Here is a 26,716-nt window from a genome sequence, read left to right as displayed (position 1 = left end):
CTCCTCCATTTCCAGCTGGCTGAGGATGTTTGTGACTGCCTGGGATGATGACTTTTCTGCCAACAAAAACTCTGTACAGATGAACATGCTCTGCATGGTACTTCACTGCCTCACACCAGCTATTCCATCGGGTGCTCACTGCTTCAGGAGGAGCCTTGACCTGCACAAACTCCTTCACAATGAGGAAGCTCACCTATCTTCTCTTTCTGACAGGCTTCTTGAAGAAGACAGATCTCATCCATGTCACAAGTGATGCAACTTCAGAGAAATATTTGTAGCGCTGCCAGGTCTCACCCACCAGATTGATGACATGGTAGAGACAAGTTACATGGACACTGTTGGGCATCACTCCTTTCAGAACCTCCTTGTATGCCTTCAGGCAGTAGGAGTCATTATCTGTGACCACTGCCCAGGCATCATTCAGGTTCAGATTGTTGCTGTGGAGGGAGGCTAGTGCCTTGCAAAAGTATTCATCCCCCTTGGCGGTTTTCCTATTTTGTTGCATTACAACCTTTAATTTAAATGGATTTGATTTGGATTTCATGTAATGGACATAGACAAAATAGTCCAAATTGGTGAAGTGAAATTTGTGGTGTGTATTCACTCCCTAAATAAGATCTACTGCAACCAATTTCCTTCAGAAGTCACATAATTAGTTAAATAAAGTCCACCTGTGTGCAATCTAACTGTCACATGATCTGCCACATGATCTCAGTATATATACACCTGTTCTGAAAGGCCCCAGAGTCTGCAACACCACTAAGCAAGAAGCACCACCAAGCAAGCGGCACCATGAAGACCAAGGAGCTCTCCAAACAGGTCAGGGACAAAGTTGTGGAGAAGAACCGATCAGGGTTGGGTTATAAAAAAATATCTGAAACCTTGAACATCCCACGGAGCACTGTTAAATCCATTATTAAAACATGGAAAGAATACAATAAACCTGCCAAGAGAGGGCCGCCGACCAAAACTTACGGACCAAGCAAGGAGGGCATTAACCAGAGAGGCAACAAAGAGACCAAAGATAACCCTGAAGGAGCTACAAAGCTCCACAGCAGAGATTGGCGTATCTGTCCATAGAACCACTTTAAGCCGTACACTCCACAGAGCTCGGCTTTACGGAAGTGGCCAGAAAAAAGCCATTGCTAAAAGAAAAAAATAAGCAAACACATTTGGTGTTCGCCAAAAGGCATGTGGGAGACTCCCCAAACATATGGAAGAAGGTACTCTGGTCAGATGAAACTAAAATTGATCTTTTTTGCTATGTCTGGCACAAACCCAACACCTCTCATCACCTCCGAAAACACCATCCCCACTGTGAAACATGGTTGTGGCAGCATCATGCTGTGGGGTTGTTTTTCATCGGCAGGGACTGGTAAACTGGTCAGAATTTAAGGAATGATGGATTCAGTCTTCCAGAGATTTGAGACTGGGACGGAGGTTCACCTTCCAGCAGGACAACAACACAAAGCATACTGCTAAAGCAACACTGGAGTGGTTTAAGGGGAAACATTTAAATGTCTTGGAAGCCCAGACCTCAATCCAATTGAGAATCTGTGGTATGACTTAAAGATTGCTGTACACCAGCGGAACCCATCCAACTTGAAGGAGCTGGAGCAGTTTTGCCTTGAAGAATGGGCAGAAATCCCCGTGGCTAGATGTGCCAAGCTTATAGAGACATACCCCAAGAGACTTTCAGCTGTAATTGCTGCAAAAAGTGGCTCTACAAAGTATTGACTTAGGGAGGGGTGAATAGTTATGCACACTCAAGTTTTCTGTTTTTTTGTCTTATTTGTTGTTTGTTTCACAAAAAAATAAATAATTGTATCTTCAAAGTGGTAGGCATGTTGTTTAAATCAAATGATACAAACCCCCACAAAATCGATTTTAATTCCAGGTTGTAAGGCAACAAAATAGGAAAAATGCCAAGGGGGTGAATACTTTCGCAAGCCACTGTATAGCTGGGAAAACATTGAGTAGTTGCATCTGTCCATGAAAATGACATCCACCAGAAAGTACTGGTTTTCAACGCCTGCAATGAAAGATAAGGAACAACTTTAATTATGTTTTAACCTAAAAGAATTTTGTGACAAAATAAGTGTTATTTAAATTAAGTGTAAGCACAATATAGATACTGCGATAGTTAGCTAGATGGAGAGGCAGACGGCTGCTGACATTATGCATTGCTATATTTCACCATGATAGCTTGTCGTTTGGAATATCACAATTTGCATGCGGACAATTCACATTGCAGAATGTAAATGTAGTCTATTGCAACGGTATATTAATAGACTGTCAATTTAAGTTAACTCACCAATAACGATGTTAGAACGCTGCAATCCCTTGCATCTGTTGTCTCGTCAACAACCACCGTAAACCTCTTCCCACGGATCTTCAGTAGAACGGCAGTCATATGTTGGTCGAACACACGGGGCAGGTGAGTTTGACGGAGGCTGCTCTCATTTTCTGGTAACTCTCCTCCCTGTTTGCAATGCTTCACTAGAAACGGCCGTAGCTTTCTTAGCTTTTCTAAGGGGATGTCAGACTCGGCGCACACAGCCACACAGTCCTGAATAAATTATCGTATTGAATCTGCTGATGCACTTGCACTAGTAATTGTCGTTTGAAAAGGCATGCTCTGGCTAACAGGCTGACCACACCGCTCGCGTCGCATGCGTGAGCGTTGCAAAATAAATGTAGAAATCTTTGTTATTCAATTATTGCACCCACACTGCTCGTGCGTTTCATCTTCTCACATGACTTCCCAGAGAAAGGGGAATAACTAATCTCACACACACACACATACACACACATACACGCACACACACTGGTCTGACCCTCTTAAATCTCCCTTTTCTCTTGACTTTCTACCAGAGCCTCACTCCTTTACAGAGCCTTTGGTATTTGTCCAGACACTTTACTTATTTAATTCATATGCTCTTTCAAAACAACAGTGTTACAGAGTTGCAAAATAAATGTAGAAATCTATATTATTCAATTATTGCACCCACACTGCTCGCGTGCGCCAACGAGCGTCTGCGTTGCCAAGAGCTAAAATAGAAGTCAGTTCTATTTCTGACACAGATCGCGCTGCAAGTCCTGCCTCTCCCATCTCCTCATTGGTTTATAGAAGCAGGTACCCACGTGCCATCTCCTCATTGGTTATACCCACGTGGGTGACTGAAAGACAAATGAGGTCAGTGGCGGTAATGCACCTAATTTACGAAAGTTGCCAATCGCAGTATAAAGTCAAGAGAAGAAAAGGCCTGGAAGGAGGAGAGATGACTAGAAACGATTCGGTTGATCGTTTTATGTGTGGATTAATTGGTGGAGTAAAGGACCTTGTGCATTTCAGGTAAAATAACAACTCAATGTTTATATCCCAGGACAAATTAGCTAGCAACAGCAAGCTAGCTAAATAGGACAAATTAGCTAGCAACAGCAAGCTAGCTAGCTAAAATTGCCATAAATGTTTAATGCTTTTCGACCTGTCCCCAAATTAATATAATTGGTTCAGAGTTTGTTTTGATATTTTAACCTGCATGTCGTGATCGCTTTTGGTGTGGTGGGACAAAATAAATGTATGCACGATGGCGCACGCGCGTAGCCTGTTTGGGTTCCGTGTAACACGGTGCTTTTCCCTGTTCTTCACATGGGCTTCAGACTTTAAGTGGTTGTCACACGTATTTTTACGGGTCCAATCAATAGTATGTTGACAGAATTTGCAAAACAGCTTATCGCCTGACTCATAATAGTCCATTGGGTTTTGCTCTGCTCTGAATATAGGGGTCAGGGTCGATTTTTTTTGTTTTGTTGACGAATTGGCGCCTCTTCGACATGTTTCTCAAAGTGACAGCCAAGTTGTGAGGTGACGTAAGGTTCCCACGCACGATCGACCAACCCCCCCCCCCCCCCCCCCAAACACCCCAATCGAAAATGGAATTATTACTCGCCTACTCGTCTGTAATTTTACAATTATGAAATAATTTAAGTTACTACAATAATCAGCCAAACTATGTAAATTCTGCAATATTCCAAGTTTTACAGTTGATTCCATTTTTATTACCAAATTCCGTGATTCCGTCCGCATTTTCCTTATCGCGGAAATCATAGGGCCCTACAGTTTGAGCGTTTGTTGCAGCTCGTTCCAGTCGCTAGCTGCAGCGAACTGAAAAGAGGAGCGACCCATGGATGTGTGTGCTTTGGGGATCTATAACAGAATGTGACTGGCAGAACAGGTGTTATATGTGGAGGATGTGGGTTGCAGTAGATATCTCAGATAGGGGGAAGTGAGGCCTAAGAGGGTTTTATAAATAAGCATCAACCAGTGGGTCTTGCGACAGGTATACAGAGATGACCAGTTTACAAAGGAGTATAGAGTGCAGTGATGTGTCCTATAAGGATCATTGGTGGCAAATCTGATGGCCAAATGGTGAAGAACATCTCGCCGCTCGAGAGCACCCTTACCTGCCAATTATTAAATTATTAGTCTCCGTAATCTAGCATGGGTAGGATGGTCATCTGAATCAGGGTTAGTTTGGCAGCTGGGGTGAAAGAAGAGCGATTACGATAGAGGAAACCAAGTCTACATTTAACTTTAGCCTGCAGCTTTCATATGTGCTGAGAGGTGGAGGAGGGAGACGAGAGGAGGGAGAGAGAGGAGAGGAGGGAGCGGGGATGGGGAAACTGCTGGCTGTGTGTTCTACAAGCAGTGCTCGCTTGCATCAGAACAGCCTGGTACTGTAGCCAAGTGAGGCCAAATTTAGAAAAACAATGTTTATAGAGCTTTGGGGGGGGGTCCGCTGTCTGTTTTGCGAGTCAGTCATTAATTAATGTGTATTCAATTAAAGTAAATATCATTAGTCATCTCTTGATGAGTGGAACGGAAACAACATCCAGCTCTTACAGCAGAGCATGGAGCACACATGCCCTTTTACGGGGTGGGAACATACTAGCGTCTGTTACTGTATCTGTGTGTTATTCATCGTGTCCAACCCTGAAAAATTACCTTGGACAACAAACAAGAGAAACAAAAAAGGGCAAATTGCTGCACACTGTGCTCCCATTGACAAGTAGGCATATTGTTGCATATTAGTGCATACTGTGTTCCTAAAAACAAAGGGTGAAACAGTCACTCTCTAATGATATCACAGATATCTAATGTTGCCAAAACCACAACAATTTTAACGTTTGGTGTTGCTCTTTTCTCCTCTGGTGTCTGAAATGTGTGCAAATGGAGACAGGCCCTGTTTAATCTCATGGTGGGCCTGAAGGGTTTAACCAAGGCCATACTTTCTCACCTTGTATCCAAACATGAACGTCCTGACCGCGTGGACCGATGTCATTGGACACCTCACACCTGTACAGTCCAGAGTCATTTCTCTCCAGAGGACGAGTGAAAGTAAAAGTGTTGTTCACTATATCCACACCGTCAGGCATCGGCCCATCCAACCTGTTAAGAAAGGAGATCATATATAAACACAGGGATACAAACATTGCTGGATATTACTAGCCAGCAATGATCACAGTAGTGGTACGTCCGAAATGGCACCCTATTCTCATTATAGTGCCCTACTATGTGCCCTGGTCAAAAGTAGCAAACTACATAGGGAATGGGGTGCTATTTGTGACACGGCCAGTGTATGGCATGTTGTGGGGTGTAGTGGGTGGGTAAGCTGCTAGCTAGAGGACCCTGACCTGGTCCAGGAGAAGTGGTGGGCAGGTGGGTTGGCTTTGGCTCCACAGTCCAGCTTCACATTGTCCTGACCAACAAACCAGTTCTGGTCATATCCCACCACCGTCACCTCAGGAGCAACTGGAAAAGAAGCACAATCCTATTATAATTATTATAATTATTATTTGTTACTTAGCTACTTTGTAATAAAGTAGACTAGGGTACATACCATGTAGGCCTATTGTATAAGATACACTATGATCAGGATCCTTTAATAACACAACTGACCAAGAATATTTGTTCATTACAAAACAAGAGATTCATAAAAAACTTTTTTTTAAATGCTCTAGTGTGCATTGTACACAATAGCCAATGTGCTCCCTTGTAGCACAGCGATGACAAATTAGCTTTCGCCCCAGGGGGAAAAAGCAAGCAATATAAGAACAAAACAACTGATAATCAAAATGAAAAAGCAGAGGAAAAGGATTCTACAGCACAGGGGTTTTGTTGGATGAGAGAGAGAGAGAGAGAGAGAGAGAGAGAGAGAGAGAGAGAGAGAGAGAGAGAGAGAGAGAGAGAGAGAGAGAGAGAGAGAGAGAGAGAGAGAGAGAGAGAGAGAGAGAGAGAGAGAGAGAGAGAGAGAGAGAGAGAGAGAGAGAGAGAGAGAGAGAGAGAGAGAGAGAGAGAGAGAGAGAGAGAGAGAGAGAGAGAGAGGCTACATCAGACAGGTCAAAATGAGGAGATACCAGAGTCACCACCAGCAACAAACAGAACAGAGAGAAAGAACCAGAGGTTCCAGAGGTAGAGGTAGGACAGATGCCACTGACTGTACTGTAATACATGTAGTAAACAATGACTCTGGTATCCAATTTCCCCCTTTGACTTTTGAAGAGTGAGCAGGCAGAACGTATTACAGTACAAAGCCACAGGGAACAAGACGTTATGAATGCGTCCTGTTGACCTTTGCACTTTGTTTGTGGAGAAATTGTGCTTCTTTGGCACTTAAAATCCACCGCCTCTGCATTTGACATGATTTATTGAGTTCCAAAGCCTTTCTCTTCCTGTATTAACCTCGCCTTTCTGCATCTCCACCCTTCTGCACCCACCTCTCTTGCCCCTGCTGCTGCTGCTGCTGCTGCTGCTGCTTGATCAATATTTCATAAAACGCCTTCATTAACCTGCACTCACATAGTCCAAACAGATACTATACACTATTCATCAGTTCAGGTTGCCAAGGAAGCATGCATCAATGATTATAAAATTAAGATGACTCTTTAATGGCCCTTTTATGAGGAAACGAGGGAAGATGGGGAGTCGGTCCGGTCTCTGAGCATACTGCACTGTAAAACAGGCTATTGACATGACAGGTTATAGATCAGATACAGACAGCAGCCCTTCACTAATACATGTGGCAGTTGTCTAAATCTTTATGTAGTCAGAGAGCGCATGCTGAAACATGAGCAGCAGCTGTCTCTGAGACAAGACAAATCATCTACCATAAAGCCCACCTATCAGCACAGCAACCCCTCTCAAACAGAACACAAAGATAGCGAGCTACCCCTCTCCTTGTCATAGTGGCACACAGCTCTATATACAGTGCATTCAGAAAGAATTCAGACCCCTTGACTTTTTCCACATTTTGATACGTTACAGCCTTATTCTAAAATTGATTAAATTGTTTTTCCCCCCTCATCTACACACAATACCCCATAATGACAAGGGAAAAACACGATCAGACATTTTTGCAACTGTATTTAATTTTTTTAATGAAATAACACATTTACTTAAGCACCTTTTGCGGCGATTACAGACTCGAGTCTTCTTGGGTATGATGCTACAAGCTTGGCACACCTGTATTTGGGGAGTTTCTCCCATTCTTCTCTGCAGATCCTCTCAAGCTTTGTCAGGTTGGATGGGGAGTGTCGCTGCACAGCTATTTTCAGGTCTCTCCAGAGATGTTAGATCGGGTTCAAGTCTGGTCTCTGGCTGGGCCACTCAAGGACATTCAGAGGCTTTTCCCGAAGCCACTTCTGCATTGTCTTGGCTGTGTGCTTAGGTTTGTTGTCCTGTTGGAAGGTGAACGTTCACCACAGTCTGAGGTCCTGGAGCAGGTTTTCATCAAAGATCTCTCTGTACTTTACTTTGTTCATCTTTTCCTCGATCCTGGCCAATCTCCCAGTCCCTGCCGCTGAAAAATATCCCTACAGCATGATGCTGCCACCACCATCCTTCACATTAGGGATGGTGCCAGGTTTCCTCCAGACATGACGCTTGGTATTCAGGCCAAAGAGTTCAATCCTGGTTTCAACAGACCAGAGAATCAGAGAATGTTTCTCATGGTCTGAGTCCTTTAGGCGACTTTTGGCAAACTCCAACCTGGCTGTCATGTGCCTTTTACTGAGCAGTGGCTTTCGTCTGGCCACTCTACCATAAAGGCCTGATTGGTGGAGTGCTGCAGAGATGGTTGTCCTTCTGGAAGGTTCTCCCATCTCCACAGAGGAACTCTGGAGATCTGTCAGAGTGACCATCGGGTTCTTGGTCACATCCCTGACCAAGGCCCTTCTCCCCCGATTGCTCAGTTTGGCCGGGCAGCCAGCTTTAAAAAGAGTCTTGGTGGTTCCAAACTTTATCCATTTAAGAATGATGGAGGCCACTGTCTTCTTCGGGACCTTCAACGCTGCAGAAATGTTTTGGTATCCTACCCCAGATCTGTGCCTTGACACAATCTTGTCTCGGAGCTCTACAGACAATTCCTTCCACCTCATGGCTTGGTTTTTGCTCTGACATCCACTATGAACTGTGGGACCTTATATAGACAGGTGTGTGCCTTTCCAAATCATGTCCAGTCAATTAAACTTACCACAGGTGAACTCCAATTAAGTTGTAGAAACATCTCAAGGATGATCAATGGAAACAAGATGCACCTGAGCTCACTTTCGAGTGTCATTGCAAAGGGTCTGATAATACTTATGTAAATAAGGTAGTTCTGTTTTTTATTTTTAATACATTTGCTAAAATTTCTAAAAACATGTTTTCGCTTTGTCATTATGGGGTATTGTGTGTAGATTGATGAGGGACATTTTTTATTTAATCAATTTTAGAATAACAAAATGTGGAAAAAGTCAAGGGGTCTGAATACCTTCCGAATGCACTGTACTAATCACGTAAAAGGTGATCTAATTGTTCCATTTCAATGACCCTACTGCTCTGCTGTCCTATCCGCCTGGTCCCCCCAAACACCGTCATTGTAAATACAAATTTGTTCTCAACTGACTTGCCAACTAGGCAATAAATAAATAAATAAAGGTTAAATAAAAGAAATGTAAAACACTCACACTGCACATTGAGCACGTAGGGTATCCTGAACTCAGTCTGCAGGGCTGGGTGGCGCACCACGCAGGTGAGCGTGTGGCCCTGGGAGTGTCTCCGTGGCTCCAACACGTAGCGCACCTGGGTGGTGGAGGCGACATGTTGTTAGACGTGTAAATATTTAAGCATGTTTAAAGAGTGTTTGTGTGAGCTTTGCATGCCTGCTTCATGATCTATATACAGTACCAGTCAAAAGTTTGGACACACTTACTCATTCAAGGGTTTTTCTTTATTTTCTACATTGTAGAATAATAGTGAAGACGTCAAAACTATGAAATAACACATATGGAATCATGTAGTAACCAAAAAAGTGTTAAACAAATCAACATATATTTTAGATTCTACAAAGTAGCCACCCTTTGCCTTGATGACAGTTTTGCACACTCTTGGTATTCTCTCAACCAGCTTTACCTGGAATGCTTTCCCAACAGTCTTGAAGGAGTTCCCACATATGCTGAGCACTTCTTGGCTGCTTTTCCTTCACTATGTGGTCCAACTCATCCCAAACCATCTTAATTGGGTTGAGGTCGGGTGATTGTGAAGGCCAGGTCATCTGATGCAGCACTGCATCACTGTCCTTCTTGGTCAAATAGCCCTTACACAGCCTGGAGGTGTGTTTTGGGTCATTGTCCTGTTGAAAAACAAATGATAGTCCCACTAAGCGCAAACCAGATGGGATGGCATGTTGATGCAGAGTGCTGTGGTAGGCCTGCTGGTTAAGTGTGCCTTGAATTCTAAATAAATCATTGACAGTGTCACCAGGGAAGCACCCCCCCCCCCCCCCACACCATCACACCTCCTCCTCCATGTCTCATGGTGGGAATCACACAAGGGGAGATCATCCGTTCACCTACTCTGCGTCTTCAGACCATTGGACAGATTTCCACCGGTCTAATGTCCATTGCTTGTGTTTCTTGGCCCAAGCAAGTCTCCTCTTCGTGTTGGTGTCCTTTATTAGTGGTTTCTTTGTAGCAATTCGACCATGAAAGCCTGATTTATGCAGTCTCCTCTGAACAGTTGATGTTGAGATGTGTATTTTACTTGAACTCTGTGAAGCATTTATTTTGGCTGCAATTTCTAAGGCTGGTAACTCATGAACTTATCCTCTGCAGCAGAGGTAACTCTGGATCTTCCTTTCCTGTGGCGGTCCTCATGAGAGCCAATTTCATCATAGAGCTTGATGGTTTTTGCGACTGCACTTGAAGAAACTTTTAAAGTTCTTGAAATTTTCCGCATTGACTGACCTTCATGTCTTAACCCTTGTGTTGTCTTAAGGGTCTTAAGAGAAAACTCCTTAAATTATAATTTTTCAACTTGAAATTTGATGATGTTTCCTAGTGTTCATTTTTTTTGTCCAGGTGGAACAAGAGAACAATGATTTAGAAGAGGAGGAGGTATCTAAAGAAGAAGATGGGGAAGAATACAACCCAGAGCACGATGCATCATCTTCAGATGAAGAAAAATCCCCCAAGCGGAAAGAGAGACATTTTTGTCAAAGAGCAGCAAAATAACATGGTCCTTGTCACCATATGACAACCAGGGCAGGATGGCGGCACAACATGTCATAAGAATGACCCCAGGGCCCACTTGACATGCAGTTGCCCAGGACATCGCCTCAACATTCTACATGTTCATCACACCAGCCATCAAAAAAATCATCCTGGAGACAACTGGAAAAGGATGGATGAGATTGACCTGCGTGCCTACATAGGGCTCCTAATCTTGGCGGGTGTGTATAGGTCACAAGGCTACATGTAGTCTCTGGGATGCAGAGAGTGGAAGGGCAATTTTCCATTCCACGATGCCACTGAAAGTCTACCACACTTTCTCAAGAATGCTACGATTTGATACCCGTGAGTAAAGACCTGCAAGGCATTCAGAGGTAAAACATTTTTTCAAATCTGCTATGTAAGTGATTTTCACTGTTAATTGTATTATGTATTGCTGTAATATCATGTATTTATGTGATTGTTTTCTGTGACACTGATACTAATTACTGATAGTAATCTCTTTTGTCAAAAGGTCGCTGTCCTTTCCGGCAGTATATGCCCAGAAAGCCAGCAAAGTATGGCATCAAGATATGGGTGGCCTGTGATGCACAATCCAGCTACCCTTAGAAGATGCAAGTCTACACAGGGAAGCTGACCAGTGGAGGCCCGGAGAAGAACCAGGGGATGCGGGTTGTGCTTGATGTGACAGATGAACTGAGGGGGCACAATGTCACGTGTAACAATTTCTTCACCTCTGATGAGCTCAGCCAGCAGCTCCTGAAGAGGAAGATCACCATGGTTGGCGCAGTTAGAAAGAACAAGCCTCTCTCCCCCTTGCACTCCTCGCAACAAGGGGGAGAGAGGCCTTCTCATCAAAGTTTGCCTTTACCCTCACCACCACTCTAGTTTCTTACCTCCCAAAGAGGAACAATAATGTGGTCCTCCTGAGCACACTGCACAAAACGGCTGAGATCAGTGATCGCGAGGACAGGAAGCCAGCCATCATCCTGGACTACAACCACAACAAAGGAGGCGTGGACAACCTGGACAAGGTGATTGGAACTTACAGCTGCAGGAGGATGACTGCCCGCTGGCCCCTGGTCATCTTCCATAACATCATTGATGTGTAAATGCCTTCATGATATTGAACAAGATCAACCCTACCTGGATGCCTGATAAGCGGAACAAGAGGAGGGTGTTCCTGGAGCAGCTGGGAAAGACACTTGTAACCCCACACATTCAAAGAAGGGAGCGCCTCCCCCGCACAGCAGCCTCTGCAGCGTTTGTGAAAGCTGTTCAGGGGGCTGACTCTTGTCCTGATCCACCTGAGGCTGCAGCTGGTGCAGGCAAGAGGAGGAGATGCCAATTATTCCCCCCCAAAGAAGGACTGTAAAACAAATACTATGTCCTGCACATGTGAGAAATACATCTGCAAAGTCCATGCACACACACTTGCATACTGTCCTACATGTGCTAATTAGAGTTTATTGATTTATGTTCTTCACGTTTTTGTTTTGTATCTATTATCTTATTTTATTCTTATTTATTGTTGTTGTTTATACACCTTGTGGATAGGGGCAATGGTTAAAAAAATGGGAGAAGACTAGTATTTTGTAGTTGAATTCCTCATTGTACAGTATATAAGAATATATCACTATGTTGCCAAAAAAGTTCAAGACTGTTATTATTTCCCTTCAATAAAATGCATTCAAAACTACTTTCTGCTACTTTCTTAGGCTATACAAGTGCTATCTATTGCTAAAAATGTATGTTTACACCTACGCAGTACCTTTAGCAATAAAGGAAAAGAAAACAATTATGACAGGTGTGTTGTAATAAAAACGAGTGGTGTCCACTGATTAAATGCAATCTTTCTGCATTGTGAAGAGGGAAAACCCAGATATTCACAAAGTTTGTGATGAATGACAGGTTGTTTCTTCATGCAAAATAGATTGGGGTTTAAAATTCAATTAAGCTGCTTTATTTTTGGTGTAGGGGAGTATACAGAATGTTAAGACTATACAATGTTAAAGTAATGATAGACTGTCGTTTTGCTTTGCTTATTTGAGCTGTTCTTGCCATAATATGGACTTGGTCTTTTACCAAATAGGGCTATCTTCTGTATACCACCCCCTACCTTGTCACAACTAGGGCTGCTGCGGTGACCGTATTACCGCCACACCGGCAGTCACAATTCATGAAGGCAGTCAAATTCCACATGACCATTTAGTCATGGTAATTAGGCTTCTCCAAGCTCTGATGCTGCTGCTGCTGGTCATTAGTAGTCTACCAAACTTACTAACTGCCTGGTACTCAGCACTCTTTTGTCCCTCTAATTACTCTGACATCAAATCTTTTTAAAATCTAATCAAACCCTTCATGAGAGCCCATGAACTCATGTTGCTTAACATTTCTTTAGGCTATGCAATTGCGGGAGATGGCCGCTATTAAAAAGAGGAGGATTCCCTCAGCTTTCTATAGGCTAGGCCTACTATATTTACTTCTCAACTCTCCTAATATTAAGCACATTGCTTATATTTACAACAGGAGTATAGCCTACCAGGCTGGCATGAAAATAAACCAAGGGGAAAAGCGTCCTCCATTCGCTATTTAAGTGCATAGATGACATTTATTTTTTCCCGGGTGCCCGTTTTGGTACAGGTGCATGATAATGGTCCATTCTAAATCAAAACAAATGTCACACATATATTATTTAGTATATGTAAAGACAAGAATAAATCAAGAATAGTCTGATATTAATATTAGCCTATCACTTGTGAATTATATATTATCACTTGTGAATGATGCCCAGCATAAGAAACAATGCCTTTTTTTGCGACTTGTTCGAATGATAGTCGCACACCTCATGTAGCCTAGCCCATAGGCCTATATGTTTTAATAAGGTTTGTATCACAACTAAAGTGTCCAAATAACTTCTTAAAGTTAAGCACATTAATCCGCTTTACAACTGGCATATATAGCCAGCGTGTGAGTTTCAAGTTTGGGGAAGATCATTTTCACAATAAAGATTGCATAATGCATAAATGCATTTGCGGTCACTTTTGATAATGGTGTTTTCCGCTAATGAAACATTTGCGCTTATAGCCTTCTATAATGTGCGCACTGCTGCGCTTATAATGTGAAGAAATAGCCTAATAGTTTATCAACATTTTAAGCTAAATATTCTGATCTGTTGCATCAGCCACACTGCATAAAAAAGTTTTGGGGATGCTAGTGGTTGTATTCATTTGGGATCTATCGCATCCCACTGTCCCAGACTATGTATGGATTATTTATTTCTCGCACAGAATAGAATAGGTCGACTTTTGTATTATGGGGGAGAGTAGACTGAAATAGGCTAGTGCTTTAGCTGTTCGTTAGGCCTACTCATCTTGTCGACACTTCTTCCAATATCTTCAATTTGCACCTCGGAATTGGATAAGGAAGCACGCAGTTGCGTCCCTGATGTGTCTGTCTTCACTTGTAGCCTGTGAGAAAGACCCGATCACGTGCCGGAGAGCTGTGTGAGTGATAGATGCTTCGGATTGCGCAGCACACTCAGGGAGAAGGGCACAACGCAGCACTCCGGGCTGCAAAAGGCTTTAATTTTTTTAGGGTGCATTACGGCCACAAAGGGGATGCCGCTGTGAAATTCGAGGCATTATCAAGTGGTTGTCAAATGATGAATTAGAGACTATTGGAGTGTGTACAGCCTGCACAAAAAAACAAAGTTGAGCTCATGCCTTTCAAGCAACGTTTTTCAAATCACCATTTGTCTCATCGTGCAGCTTTACAATGTATAAAAAATCTACACATATAGGCCAAACTTTGTAGAATAACTAAAGTTACATGAATAACTCTAAATTAAGCATATAGGAGTACCTATGTCTTTGTTAACTGCTCAACACAGAATAGCCGCACCTGCACACTCCCTCAAATCACTTGGAAAAAATATTTCTATCAATTGTATTCTTCATACTATATAATAATGCCACGGAATTATAAGCAAATCTTGTCTGCTAAATGAACTAGTGTAGCCCACAGCCATTTGGCATAGCCACATCAGGACCTAACATAAGGACAACTCAGAGTATGCTATTCTTTTCTTCTGAAATAGACTACATTTTCTTCATATCATGCTTCTTTAGGCCTATCTAAAATAAATAATGGATTTATTGTGAAGGTGTAGGCTATACTACATGGATTTATTAGACTTTTTAAAATGGCTTGCAGGCGTGGAAGCCAGGAGAAGCTAAATGTGTTTATGTTAATTAACGCTCAATTACCGTGAGGCCGACAGTTATTTGCTTGACAATCACCGACTGAGAATTTCGCGACCGCCACAGCCCTAGTCACAACACAACTGATTGGCTCAAACGCATTAAGAAGGAAAGAAATTCCACAAATTAACTTTTCACAAGGCACACCTGTTAATTGAAATGCATTCCAGATGACTACCTTGTGAATCTGGTTGAGAGAGTGCCAAGAGCGTGCAAAGCTGTCATCAAGGCAAAGGGTCGCTACTTTGAAGAATCTTAACACTTTTTTGGTTACTACATGATTCCATAAGTGTTATTTCATAGTTATGATGTCTTCACTATTATTCTACAATGTAGAACAAACTCTGGAATGAGTAGGTGTGTCCAAACCTTTGACTGGTACTGTACATATACTGTATATACACCCCATGAGGAGGTTGATTGTGTGTGAGACCATGGCTGTGTCCCAAATGGCACCCTATTCCCTTTATATTTTGCACTACTTTTGACCAGGGCCCAAGGGCAAAACTGACCAAAACTGACCTTAGTCAAAAGTAGTGCACTATGTAGGGAATAAGTTGCCGTTTGAAACACGGTACTGTGGTGTAATGTCAAAGCAGTAGCTCTGTTCTGTTTGTACCTGCGTGGTGGAGGTGCCGTTGGGCTCGTCCTGCGTCTGGACCTCAGAGCGGCCAAACAGCTCAGTCTCCCAGGACACCTCGGCTGCAGGTCGGCCGCGCTCTGCTATGCAGGTGGCCGCCACCGATTCATTACCACCATCCACCAGGGCCGTAGAGCCGGCGGAGACGTAGACCTTGGGCTCCACTAGGGGAGAGAGAGATAAGATTAAAAAACTATAATGTTCCCAATGAGGCAATTCATTTAGCGGCATAGAAAATATACTGTACATACAGACAAAAAACATTGAGAGAGAGAGAAAGAGAGAGAGAGAGATGGAGTGGGAGAGAGAGGAAAAGGGGCTCGCGGAGAGATGACAAAACAGAATAGATTACAAAATGAGTATTGATATTTTGTATATGATGATGAATAAATAATGTGCATCATAAAACAGGGACGGGGATATGGACAGAGAGCAGGAAGTGGCCACGGGACACTCATACACTCTCCTGCCAGACACAGTATACTGATTTCCTGCATTTCACAGATATCTATTAAAAATTGATGAGCCAAGCCATCGGATACTATAGGAGCACTTTGGAGGGAACTCAACTCTTTTTATTGTTATTGTGCTGGAGATGGAGACGTCTGTGAGAGATGTTTCTGTGTTCGTGAAAGGAATATTACTGTGCAGCATCGACCAAGACATTTCTATTAGAGTGACTTTTGGAGCATCTCCATGAAGCTGTTTGAATTATATTCTCTTCCTACTAAACCAAAACAATGGATTTTGTGTTGTAAATGCTGTACTTTCAAACTGGCTTGCTAATACGGTTCATAATGACTTAGAAAAACAGTTTAACACAGAGCAATGTCAGACATAATACTCCGTGCTGTTGTGTGTGTCTGTGTTTCATTGTGTGGTGTCCAGTCCTGAACTGGGGAGTTGGGTTGCTGTTAATGTGTGCTGCTATTCAGTGCTTTAGAGCTAGGGTTATGTTACACTGGCTTCCTGTGAGGATGCTGAGTTACTGTGGGTTGAGACATCAGTCGTGACACAGATTTCTCTCAATAGAGCAGCATAAACAGATCCATGTAAACGGACAGTGACCGCTGTAACATAGCACTCTACCTGTTTCACAGAGCACTACTTTCACTGTTCTAGTGCACCGACAGACATAATACTAAAGATAAAAATAATTCATATTTATCCCGAGAGTCCAAGGAAATACCGCAAAGAAATACCGCAAAAATCAGAAGTGCCCATTTAAAGGGTTTAAAACCAAGATAAGGTCACTATGCCAAGGTTCTCCTCAAATAAGAGCAAATGAAACTGATATTTAGTAACTATCTTTGATCAGCAATGACATTGTTGTGAATTGCAAAACAGGCCGTCCATAAATTCAAAGCGTTATCCTGTTCCTCAATTAAGCGCATTTCACAGAGCACACCCAGAGTATAGCGTTGTTGAATCATACAAACTTTGTGACAGTAGTCAAACAAAAGTCAAATGACCAAAGTTGCTAAACTTGCTAGATAACCTCCTTTTAACGAATGACGGAATATCTCCTATATTTGGCAAAATCTAGTTTATGATTATACAGATAGCAGATCAACTCATGAATAACGGGGAGATGAAGAGTGGAAATATTTTCAATATCAAGGTACGTATCTTAACAGGGATCAACTCTTGTTTTAAAATATCGATATCTACTCTCATATCGTTTGTTGATAACACATTCTCTACCGAAGCGCTCACTTGGCTAGCAAGTACGAGACTGCGCAGAGAAGAGGGGGAAACATTATAGCGGTATTTTGACATGCATAGGAGAAAGATGTGCTTTGATAATGCAACCTACAGAATACAGAATAAAGTTACGAATTTTCATGCGAGACAGGAGTCAGGACTTTTTAGTAGGATTGGGACTGGATAGGAAAATAGCCTAGGCTCTCGGACAGGAGAAGATAGAAATTTCCCTCGTGCCTCTGAATTGATAACAGGCTTCATGTCTGTGACAGAGATGCCTATGTAGTGAATTGTGCCTAGGCCTACCAAATTTGTGACTGTCTGAAGAGTCACAATGACTGCTCAAAGAGACACAAATTATTTTATAGGATATACTGTAGGCGTTTCCTGTAGGGTTTATTAACTGCGTTCGCGTCTGCAGTACCGCAATGCCAATTATGCGTGTGCTTTGAATTTATGGCAACTTTGTGTGAAGTAAATACGCTAGGCTAAAGGCTTTCATGCGTCAACCTGTTTGGATAATGTGCAATTCCATTTTTTTGCTAATCTGGTGCTGCGCATGTTGTGTATTTTGTGGAATTTCATTAGCACAATTCCACAGGTTCAGGAGAGGGAGAGAGGCTAGAAAGCACTACTCCACTTCCCAAATTGGCTCTAGTGTTTAAATCTATGATTCAGAGAGCTGTCAGGCTGCCTTTCTTTTCCATCATTACTCATCTGAATCGTTTGCCTGGCTACCCAGATTCCTTGCTCCGGCCAACCGCTACGCCACACCCACGGACGTTAGTTTCTTCTCTGCAAGGAGTCTGGATCTGAGTACCTCCCCGACCCTTCACCGAACGCAAACACATTTGGGACAGTCTGATTGGTCCAGAAACCAATGTGTTGGGCCAGAGCCAGAACACACGTGGGTAAAGCAGTGGTTTGAAAATGTGGCATTGGCTTTGATACTCAGATTGGTTAGAGACAACTTTATTTTGTACAACGCCCCTCCTGCCCCTTGTCACCACAAACAACTTCAATGAAGGTAGTCTCAGACTAAAGTTTGTAGCGAATGACAGAGCAGCAGAATAATTTAGTGTCAGTTGTCAGGCTACTGAATCTCCCCTACCCTGCTCTCTCTTTGCCATGTCCATTTCTCCCCCCCCCCCTCTTTCTCTCTGTCCGTGGTCTCCTTCTCTCCTTGCAGAGGGCACGGCACTAACACTAACAGCTGCTGGACTTCATTTCACAGTGACACTGTGGCATGTGGGTCACACATACAGATCCTCCAGACAAGGCCATCGCCCCCAGACATCTGCCGTACCCCTCCTCACAGTGAAACGACACCCCAGAGACTCCCTCTTCTAAAAATATACCTGTGTCTCCTACGCCCGGGCATCATGCAGCCATCTCAGTCAACCTGCTCATATTGTGCCCCACACACTCATCTAATCAACACTCCCCCCTCCCCACCCCACTGACTGACCGCACACAGTAGCTCTGTTGTGTTAAGGTGGCATCCTGGCACCCCATAGCCCACCCCCCTATCCCCTTCCCTCCAGTGTAACCAAATCAGGGGTACGTGCTAATTTGGAGAGGCTGTCGGGAAGGGAGGTGGTTCAGATCTATCTTGTTGAGTGCAGAGGGTAATGATTTTCCGTCAGACAGGCAGAGAGCAGGCATTGGGAGCCGTGTTGGCCCTGTCCCACCCACGCACTGCCCAGTTCCGCTATGCTCCCATGAACGCGTAGGGCTGGGCGGTATACCTTATTTTCCGATATACTGGTGTCACGACTTCGGCCAAAGTTGATGCCTTGTTGATGCCTCTCCTTGTTTGGGTGGTGTTCGGCGGTCGAAGTCACCGGTCTTCTAGCCATCGCCGATCCATTTGTCATTTTTCCATTTGTTTTGTCTCATTTTTCCACACACCTGGTTTTCATTTCCCAATTACTGGTCATGTATTTAACCCTCTGTTTCCCCCATGTCTTTGTGTGTGATTGTTATTTTGTTCAGATCGGTATGTTCCGGCTGGTTTGTATCGGGTGCTGTTTATCACCCATGTTTTTGTGGCAACCGTTCTTTTAGCACTTTGTAAATTGTTTACTTTGTGCTGTCGAGTAAAGTGCGTTGTTTCACTCATCTCTGCTCTCCTGCGCCTGACTTTCTACACCAGTTACACCCACCAGCCTGACAACTGGTATTGATGCACGAACCAGTTTGGGTTTTTACTTTACCTTCTATAACGGTATTTGAATGTTTGGTTTGTTAAATGTGATACAGTGTATAACATCAATTTTTATAGTTTACTTCGCTTCTTGAGTCATCTCTCTCCACGCCGCTTTCCACGCTAGCCCCGCCCCGTCACTCAAGGAGCGCATTTGTTGTTCCTCGAACACGAGACAGACACTTGCGTTCAGTCTGAATGGTCAATGCAGCACATGCAAAAAAGTTGATGAAAACAATGCAGTTTTCACTTTGCTTCTTAATATAAATCCACTAGCGTTATATAATTATACTATTTGTTTGTGTTTCTTACATATGCAAACAGCTAGATTGTATTTTCTTAGCAAGTTGGGCCGAAATCTTGTTAGCCACTAATGCTAATCGCTAGTTAGTTGTTTAGCTAGCTAATAAATGTAATGAGTCAGAGCAAACAGAGTGATACAGCCTGATAATACCAGTGATGGTGTAGACCTAAATCAGCATGTTGTTTGTGCAGCAAATGGTCTACCCATACAGGTTCCTTCTTCACCACCTGCTAACCATGAGTATGTGACCAATAACATTTGATTTGATTTTATAAATCAAAGAGGAATAGGCAAAGCATGAATATGTTAGCTACATGAAGTAGCTGTAACCAAATCAGGGGGACGTGTAATTTCATTTTCTTTACATTGAGTTTACCACCCACTTTGGGTTGCATGGAGTAGCTAAGAGAAAACATTAAATGTAGCCAAAGATTATAGGGTTCCTACCCTGTCACAATAACTCCTCCCTGGCATTTTCATTCATTGTCATGTCAAACAACACTATTCAAAGTGCCCACTACTATATTATAACTATAGAATTAGAATAATCAGTCTATTTTCATGATTCCAACAGTTCACCGAAGTGTTTTGCTCTAAATCTCAAGTCAAATCGCAATTGCAACATTTGGTTAAAATTAAGGACAAGATTGTTTGCCCATATCGTACAGCCCTACATGGAAGTGTGGAAATTATGTCAAATTAGTGCAGAAAATGCAGAAATGAAATGAAAATGCTGCAAATTATTTTTGGTTGAACTGAATAGTATAAAACAATCAGAATGGAGAAAGACCCATTGAAATCACTTAGAATGTATGTGCTGCCCCCCTAGGGTCACACACTACACAAAGCAAATAAAGATCTTTAGTTATTCAAAAACATTTAAAAAATGTATACTGTGATATGATATTTTGGCCATATCAACCAGCCCTATGAGAGCGCAGCTGACAAAGCCAGCCAACCAGGACTACAGTTCAACTGTAAGGCTAGTGGTCAAACCATGCAGTATCTCCACAGTTTTGACATATCAATCAGTACACTTAAGAATAATTACAATTATCACCAATCTCTGCATTTATGGGGCTCATTGGATGATCAAGTAAATCATAGAGAATGGATATTTTGATTATCTAATGAAACAACTTCTAACAATAAAACATACAAATTTAATTTGACCCTCAACAATTGAACAAGTCTTGCCATGGCACTGCACTGCTGCGAGGTTATGTTCTCTTTAGTTTTTATGACTCAGCTGAAAAGAGAAGATGTTATTGCTCCACATCAAATGCATGTCATGGACAGTAAAACATGGCTATCAGTGAGTCATACAGAGAGATCTGGGCCTGAGTAGAAGACCGCTTATGGTTTGATGATACAATAACTCAGAAAGTTAAAGTGGAACTGGGCCAGACTGTGGAGTTTGCCGCAATGTCAGGCCTAGTATCATCAGTTGACATTTTCATTAATGCAGCTTTTTTAAGTGTTGTCTTGTTTTCTCTTAGAAGTCTTAGCAGAAACTCAGTCTCTTAGAAAACTGCATAAGGTTTCTCACTTCCTTGTCAGCAATAACAATCCCAAACAAAAGGTCATTCTAATTCTCAGAGTTTCGGTGGTGGTGTATTATTCCTTTGCCATTGTTTACAGGTGGGGGCTTGAGGCTCAAGTAGCAAAGCTCCTCCTACCATTAAAATGTAACCCTTTGCCTTTTGTAAGGTTAGGAGGAAGGGGGTGGGAGAGAGAGACAGAATGAGAAAGAGAGAATGGGGGGGTGGGGGGGGGTTTCATTACCTGAATGTACACTGCACTCCTCTTATAAGATTCAAATCTGTCCCAGACTATTACATTCTTACAACCGTTGTTGAAAGGGAAGCTATGAGCGTTTTGTTTTTATATCAGTGATTATTCTCAGAAGAGGAGTGTACCCACTCACAGTGTTAAGATATAAAACACCCCCAATAAACAACAACACAGAGTAAAGGAAGGCGGGTGGAAGCCCAGGTTGCGTCCCAAATTACCCTATTCCCCATGGCCCCTGGTCAAAAGCAGTGCACTAGAGAAGACCGTGCCATTTGGGACACAGCAAGACTAAAGGTAGATGTGGGCTAATGGAAGGCTGTGGAGGCCCAGACACTGAGTCGAGGCAGGCAGCCTCCTGTCACAGCAGCACTTAATGTAGCCCTCATTAGTCATCAGAGCCAGCCTGAGGCCGAGTGTCAAATGGCACCCTATTCCCTATATTGTGCACTACTTTCACCAGTCAAAAGTAGTGCACTACATATGGCATAGGGTGCTATTTGGGACTCAGTCTCAGGAGAGATACACATGAATCCTGGCTGGCTGCAGCTTTCATCACCGTCCACAATCCAATCAACCATTATAGGGGTGGAAACACATGCTGACCGCACAACAATCCTTAAAGTTCACTCTCAGTAAGGTGCTACTTTATAATGTGTCCATACGAGTTGGAACCTTTACGTGTGGATTTGTTTATATTAAGTCAGTAAATCTATGTGGCATTTGGCTCCTACAGTAATAAGGCTAGCTGTATGAATATTTATCAAGTCTGAACTGACCTCCTATAATTCATGGGGATAATGAGAACATTTTCTGAGAAAGGACATTCAGGTAAAATGGAGCTGGTGCTGTATGCTTCTACAGTACAAAAAGTAACTGTATCTTTATGGTGGACGCCAAGTGTCTGTGTCCCAAATGACAGCCTATTCCCCAATTAGAGCACTACTTTTGACTAGGGCCCATTGGGGCTGCATCAAAAATGGCACCCTATTTCCTCTATAGTGCACTACTTTTGACCAGAGCCCAATGCGGGCCCTGGTCAATAGTAGTGCACTATAAAGGGAATAAGGTAAATTGACCAAGTCCGAAGCAGTTTAAGAGTTCCACATACCTAGTATATTGACGGTGGTGGATGCCTGCGTGTTGCCCAGTGGGAAAGTCGCCACTTTACACGTGTAAGACCCGATGTCCTGAAATCCCACGCCTTCCAGGACGATGGTGGCATCGTGCACGGAGGGGTTCAGGAAGGACAGGCGCCTGGCGTAGTCTGGAGAGATGGAGATGCCAAACTGGGGGTTGAAAACGGCCAGGGTGATGGTGCCTGAGGGCAGGCGACGCTCCCAGGAGCTCTGGGTGAGGCTGAGGTTGGTGCCCACCTCCACCCTGCAGCCCAGAGTAATGTTCTTCCCCAGCACAGCACTCACCCTCTCTGGGACCAGCACCTCGTTACTGCACACACCTATAGACAGGGGGAAGGGGAGAGACACAGTTACTTAGATATAGACACAGTTACAGGAGAGATCCATGTTGAGAACAGTCATAAAAATAAAAACTGTAATCAGGACTGAACCTCAGTCAAAAAGGAGAACATGGGCTTCTTTTCAACTTTTATCTTTCATGCTTTTATTCAGAAACGACAGCCCCTTCCAAACCATAGAAACCAAACCGCCTTGACGAGTTAGGCCTACATTATGAAACATACTATATCACGTCACTTCCCTCTCATGTTACTCTTCCCATGGGAATGGGCTGACCGGACTTCTTTCTGGAACAACTAGTCTTGCCGTGTGTTTGTGATATTAAGGTGGTATTTCAACAGTGTAACAACGGATGGGCTTTTAGCTTTATGATGAGGTTTATCAGGGAGATGTGTCTGAGTCTGGAACCCCTCAATGTGTGTTCACTCCTAATGAGCAACACACACCGCAACACACAGCAACAGACATTTAGCCTCCCTTTTCACCACAGGACGTCCTCACTGTCACTGCTGCTAATTGTTAGAGCACCTTGCCATATAAAGTAAAAGCATTATAAAGAAAAAAACTTTCTGGAAGAAGATGAAACATAAAAAGCAATTTGATGTTTTTTTACTGTTTTTAAAAGGCCCTTTCATGTCTATGCATGTAGGGAGTTATTTTCAGCTTGCTGTAACATGTAAAATGTGGGTTTTTCATGGGGGCTGGCTAGTTCAGATGCTGTGATTGAGTAAAGGTGCAGAAAGCCAATAAGGAGAGAGGATGAGCAGTGAGCACATTATTATGACAGGCTGTATCACAACCGGCTGTGATTGGGAGTCCCATAGAGCGGTGCACAATTGGCCCAGCGTCGTCCGGGTTTGGCCGGTGTAGGTTGTCATTGTAAATAAGAATTTGTTCTTAACTGACTTGCCTAGTTAAATAAAGGTTAAATAAATATTTATTTTTTAAAACAGTGGGAATCAGCTGCTTCAATGGACGGAAAAGAGGCAATGAAGCCTAACATGATTCAGAAGTATTGTGTTCCTCTACTTTTTGTTTTCCTTTGATTGGAAAGTAGAAGCTGCATGATACAAGCCTACTAGGCTAATTTGATTTATAGTAGATAGGAAGCTAGTCTGTCTAGGGGGTGTACTAAAACATCAAGCTGCCTCCCGCTACAGAAACAGAAGATACCGGTAGGCGCCTCCTGCCCTATGGACTATTCTGGCTCGAACAAGGCTTATACAGTAGGCCTACTTCCTACTAGATAGGCCTAACACCTCGTGCTGGATGTTTGCAATAACTAGCTAGTCTAACCATTTAAGAAATTGAGCAATACATGCCTACTGTAACATTTAGAAGCACCACAGGCAGCAAACTCTGAATGAATCACTAGCCTACAACTTGAGGGAAATGAATTTGAACTTGAAACACATCTTAAATTACAGGTTAGTCCAATCCCTAGAATCATGGGCAAAATATATTCCAACCAAGAAAGACCAGAGTCAAATGTCTCTAAACATAATAACACAAATGAGTCATTGATACCCACATACTGTATAAATTTAAACATTAAGTTCATATGAACTTTTACAACCCTGTCGTCTATATTGAATTGTTGGGGGCACACCTCGTTGTAAATCTTGCACTAGCCTTCATGTTTTTGCATGAATTGAATGCCATTCAAAAGAACATTCAGTGTAAGGTCTGAGTTTTCTTAACGCAATTTAAAGTTATATTTGGGAGATCTAAATTTCCACCTACCAATGTGTGTGGAGTAAGCTAATATAAGCGGCCTACTGGCTGATGCTTTAGGGTCCTTGACATGAATATGAGAGGGAAACCACAGCTACGCTATCCTGGCTAAGAGGGAATATAGGCTCTCCCTGCTCCCTTGCCTCCCCTGTAATTTCAGGGATCACATGTATATGTGCGCGCACACACACACACCCCCACACTAGGGCTGTCCCAGACTAAAACAAATCTTGGTCGACCAAGAGTCGTCTGTTCTTTCGACCAATCGATTGGTCTAATTTTAAAATGTTTCTTTTTCCATGTATAGACACATCCTATGTGTTTTAATCATAACAAAAAAAATGCACTGAGCTTGTCTGATGCTTTAAGCAAACTGTTTGATGAAATAATTAAGTCACAGAAATGACTAGAGGGACACAGACCGCAATTGATTTGAATGTGCCGGGCCCGACTCAGACTTACTGCGATGTGTTAAAAAATATATACAGCGAGTGACTGTGACTAGAACCCTTTGGCTCTCTCTCCACCCTTCTGCAATGACCACCACAGAACACCAACAGTGTGTATTGCGTGATATCCAACTGTGTTGCTGGAGCTGCAACATACAGTGCATTCAGAAAGTATCAGACCCCTTCTCTTTTTCCACACTTTGTTACGTTACAGCCTTATTCTAAAATAGATCTCACACATTTTTTTCTCATAAATCTACACACAATTTAAAAACTGAAAAATCATACTTACATAAGTATTCAGACCCTTTACTCAGTACTTGTTGAAGCATCCTTTGCAGCGATTACAGCCTCAAGTCTTCTTTGGTACACCTGTATTTGGGGAGTTTCTCCCATTCTTCTCTGCAGATCCTCTCAAGCTCTGTCAGGTTGGACGGGGAGCGTCGCTGCACAGCTATTTTCAGGTCTCTCCAGAGATGTTCGATCAGGTTCAAGTCCGGGCTCTGGCTGGGCCACTCAAGGACATTCAGAGACCTGTCACTAAGCCACTCATGCGTTGTCTTGGCTGTGTGCTTAGGGTCGTTGTCCTGTTGGAAGGTGAACTCTCGCCCTAGTCTGAGGTTCTGAGCACTCTGGAGCAGGTTTTCATCAAGGATCTCTCTGTACTTTGCTCCGTTCATCTTTCCCTCGATCCTGCCTAGTCTCCCAGTCCCTGCTGCTGAAAAACATCCCCACAGCATAATGCTGCCACCACCATGATGCTGCCACCACCATGCTTCACTGTAGGGATGGTGCCACATTTCCTCCAGACGTGAGGCATGGCATTCAGGCTACAGAGTTCAATCTTGGTTTCATCAGACCAGAGAATTTTGTTTCTCATAATCTGATAGTCCTTTAGATGCCTTTTGGCAAACTCTAAGCGGGCTGTCATGTGCCTTTTACTGAGGAGTGGCTTCCGTCTCCGACTCTACCATAAAGGCCTGATTGGTGGAGTGCTGCAGAGATGGTTGTCCATCTCCACAGAGGTTCTCCCAACTCCACAGAGGAACTCTGGAGATCTGTCAGAGCGACCATCGGGTTCTTGGTCACCTCCCTGACCAAGGCCCTTCTCCCCCGATTGCTCAGTTTGGCCGGGCAACCAGCTCTAGGAAAAGTCTTTGTGGTTCAAAACGCTTCCATTTAAGAATGATGGAGGCCACAGTCTTCTTGGAGACCTTCAATGCTGCAGACATTTTTTGATACCCTTCCCCAGATCTGTCTCGGAGCCCTATGGACAATTCCTTTGATCTCATGGCTTGGTTTTCCCCCTGAAATGCACTGTCAAACATCTCAAGGTTGATGAATGGAAACAGGATACACCTGAACTCAATTTTTGAGTCTCATAACAAAGGGTCTGAATACTTTTTTATAGAAAAAAAATGTGGGGGTACTTTTTACCCCTTTTTCTACCAGTTACAGTCTTGTCCCTTCACTGCAACTCACGTACGGACTCAGGAGAGGCAAAGGTCGAGAGCCATGCGTCCTCCGAAACAGGACCCCGCCAAGCTGCACTGCTTCTTGACACACTGCTTGCTTAATCCAGAACCACCAATGTGTA

At 43.2% G+C, this 26,716-nt stretch overlaps 1 protein-coding gene across 1 annotated transcript in view; it reads right to left on the bottom strand.

Moving 5' to 3' along the window:
- Nucleotides 1–26,716, bottom strand: part of LOC120018206 (nectin-3-like protein) — a 75,621-nt gene that overhangs the window by 8,110 nt on the left and 40,795 nt on the right. Inside the window, exons 2-6 of the mRNA XM_038961277.1 lie at nucleotides 22,570–22,917; nucleotides 15,433–15,617; nucleotides 9,010–9,124; nucleotides 5,698–5,815; nucleotides 5,301–5,452 (exon numbers count right to left, since the gene is read on the bottom strand). Of these exons, the coding sequence (XP_038817205.1) occupies nucleotides 5,301–5,452; nucleotides 5,698–5,815; nucleotides 9,010–9,124; nucleotides 15,433–15,617; nucleotides 22,570–22,917 (918 nt within the window). The remainder of the gene's footprint in view (nucleotides 1–5,300; nucleotides 5,453–5,697; nucleotides 5,816–9,009; nucleotides 9,125–15,432; nucleotides 15,618–22,569; nucleotides 22,918–26,716) is intronic.

This window comes from Salvelinus namaycush, chromosome 23 (assembly GCF_016432855.1).
Source record: "Salvelinus namaycush isolate Seneca chromosome 23, SaNama_1.0, whole genome shotgun sequence".
NCBI lineage: Eukaryota > Metazoa > Chordata > Actinopteri > Salmoniformes > Salmonidae > Salvelinus > Salvelinus namaycush.
The sequence above is the reverse complement of the archived record's forward strand: the minus strand, read 5'-3'. Positions and strand labels throughout refer to the sequence as shown.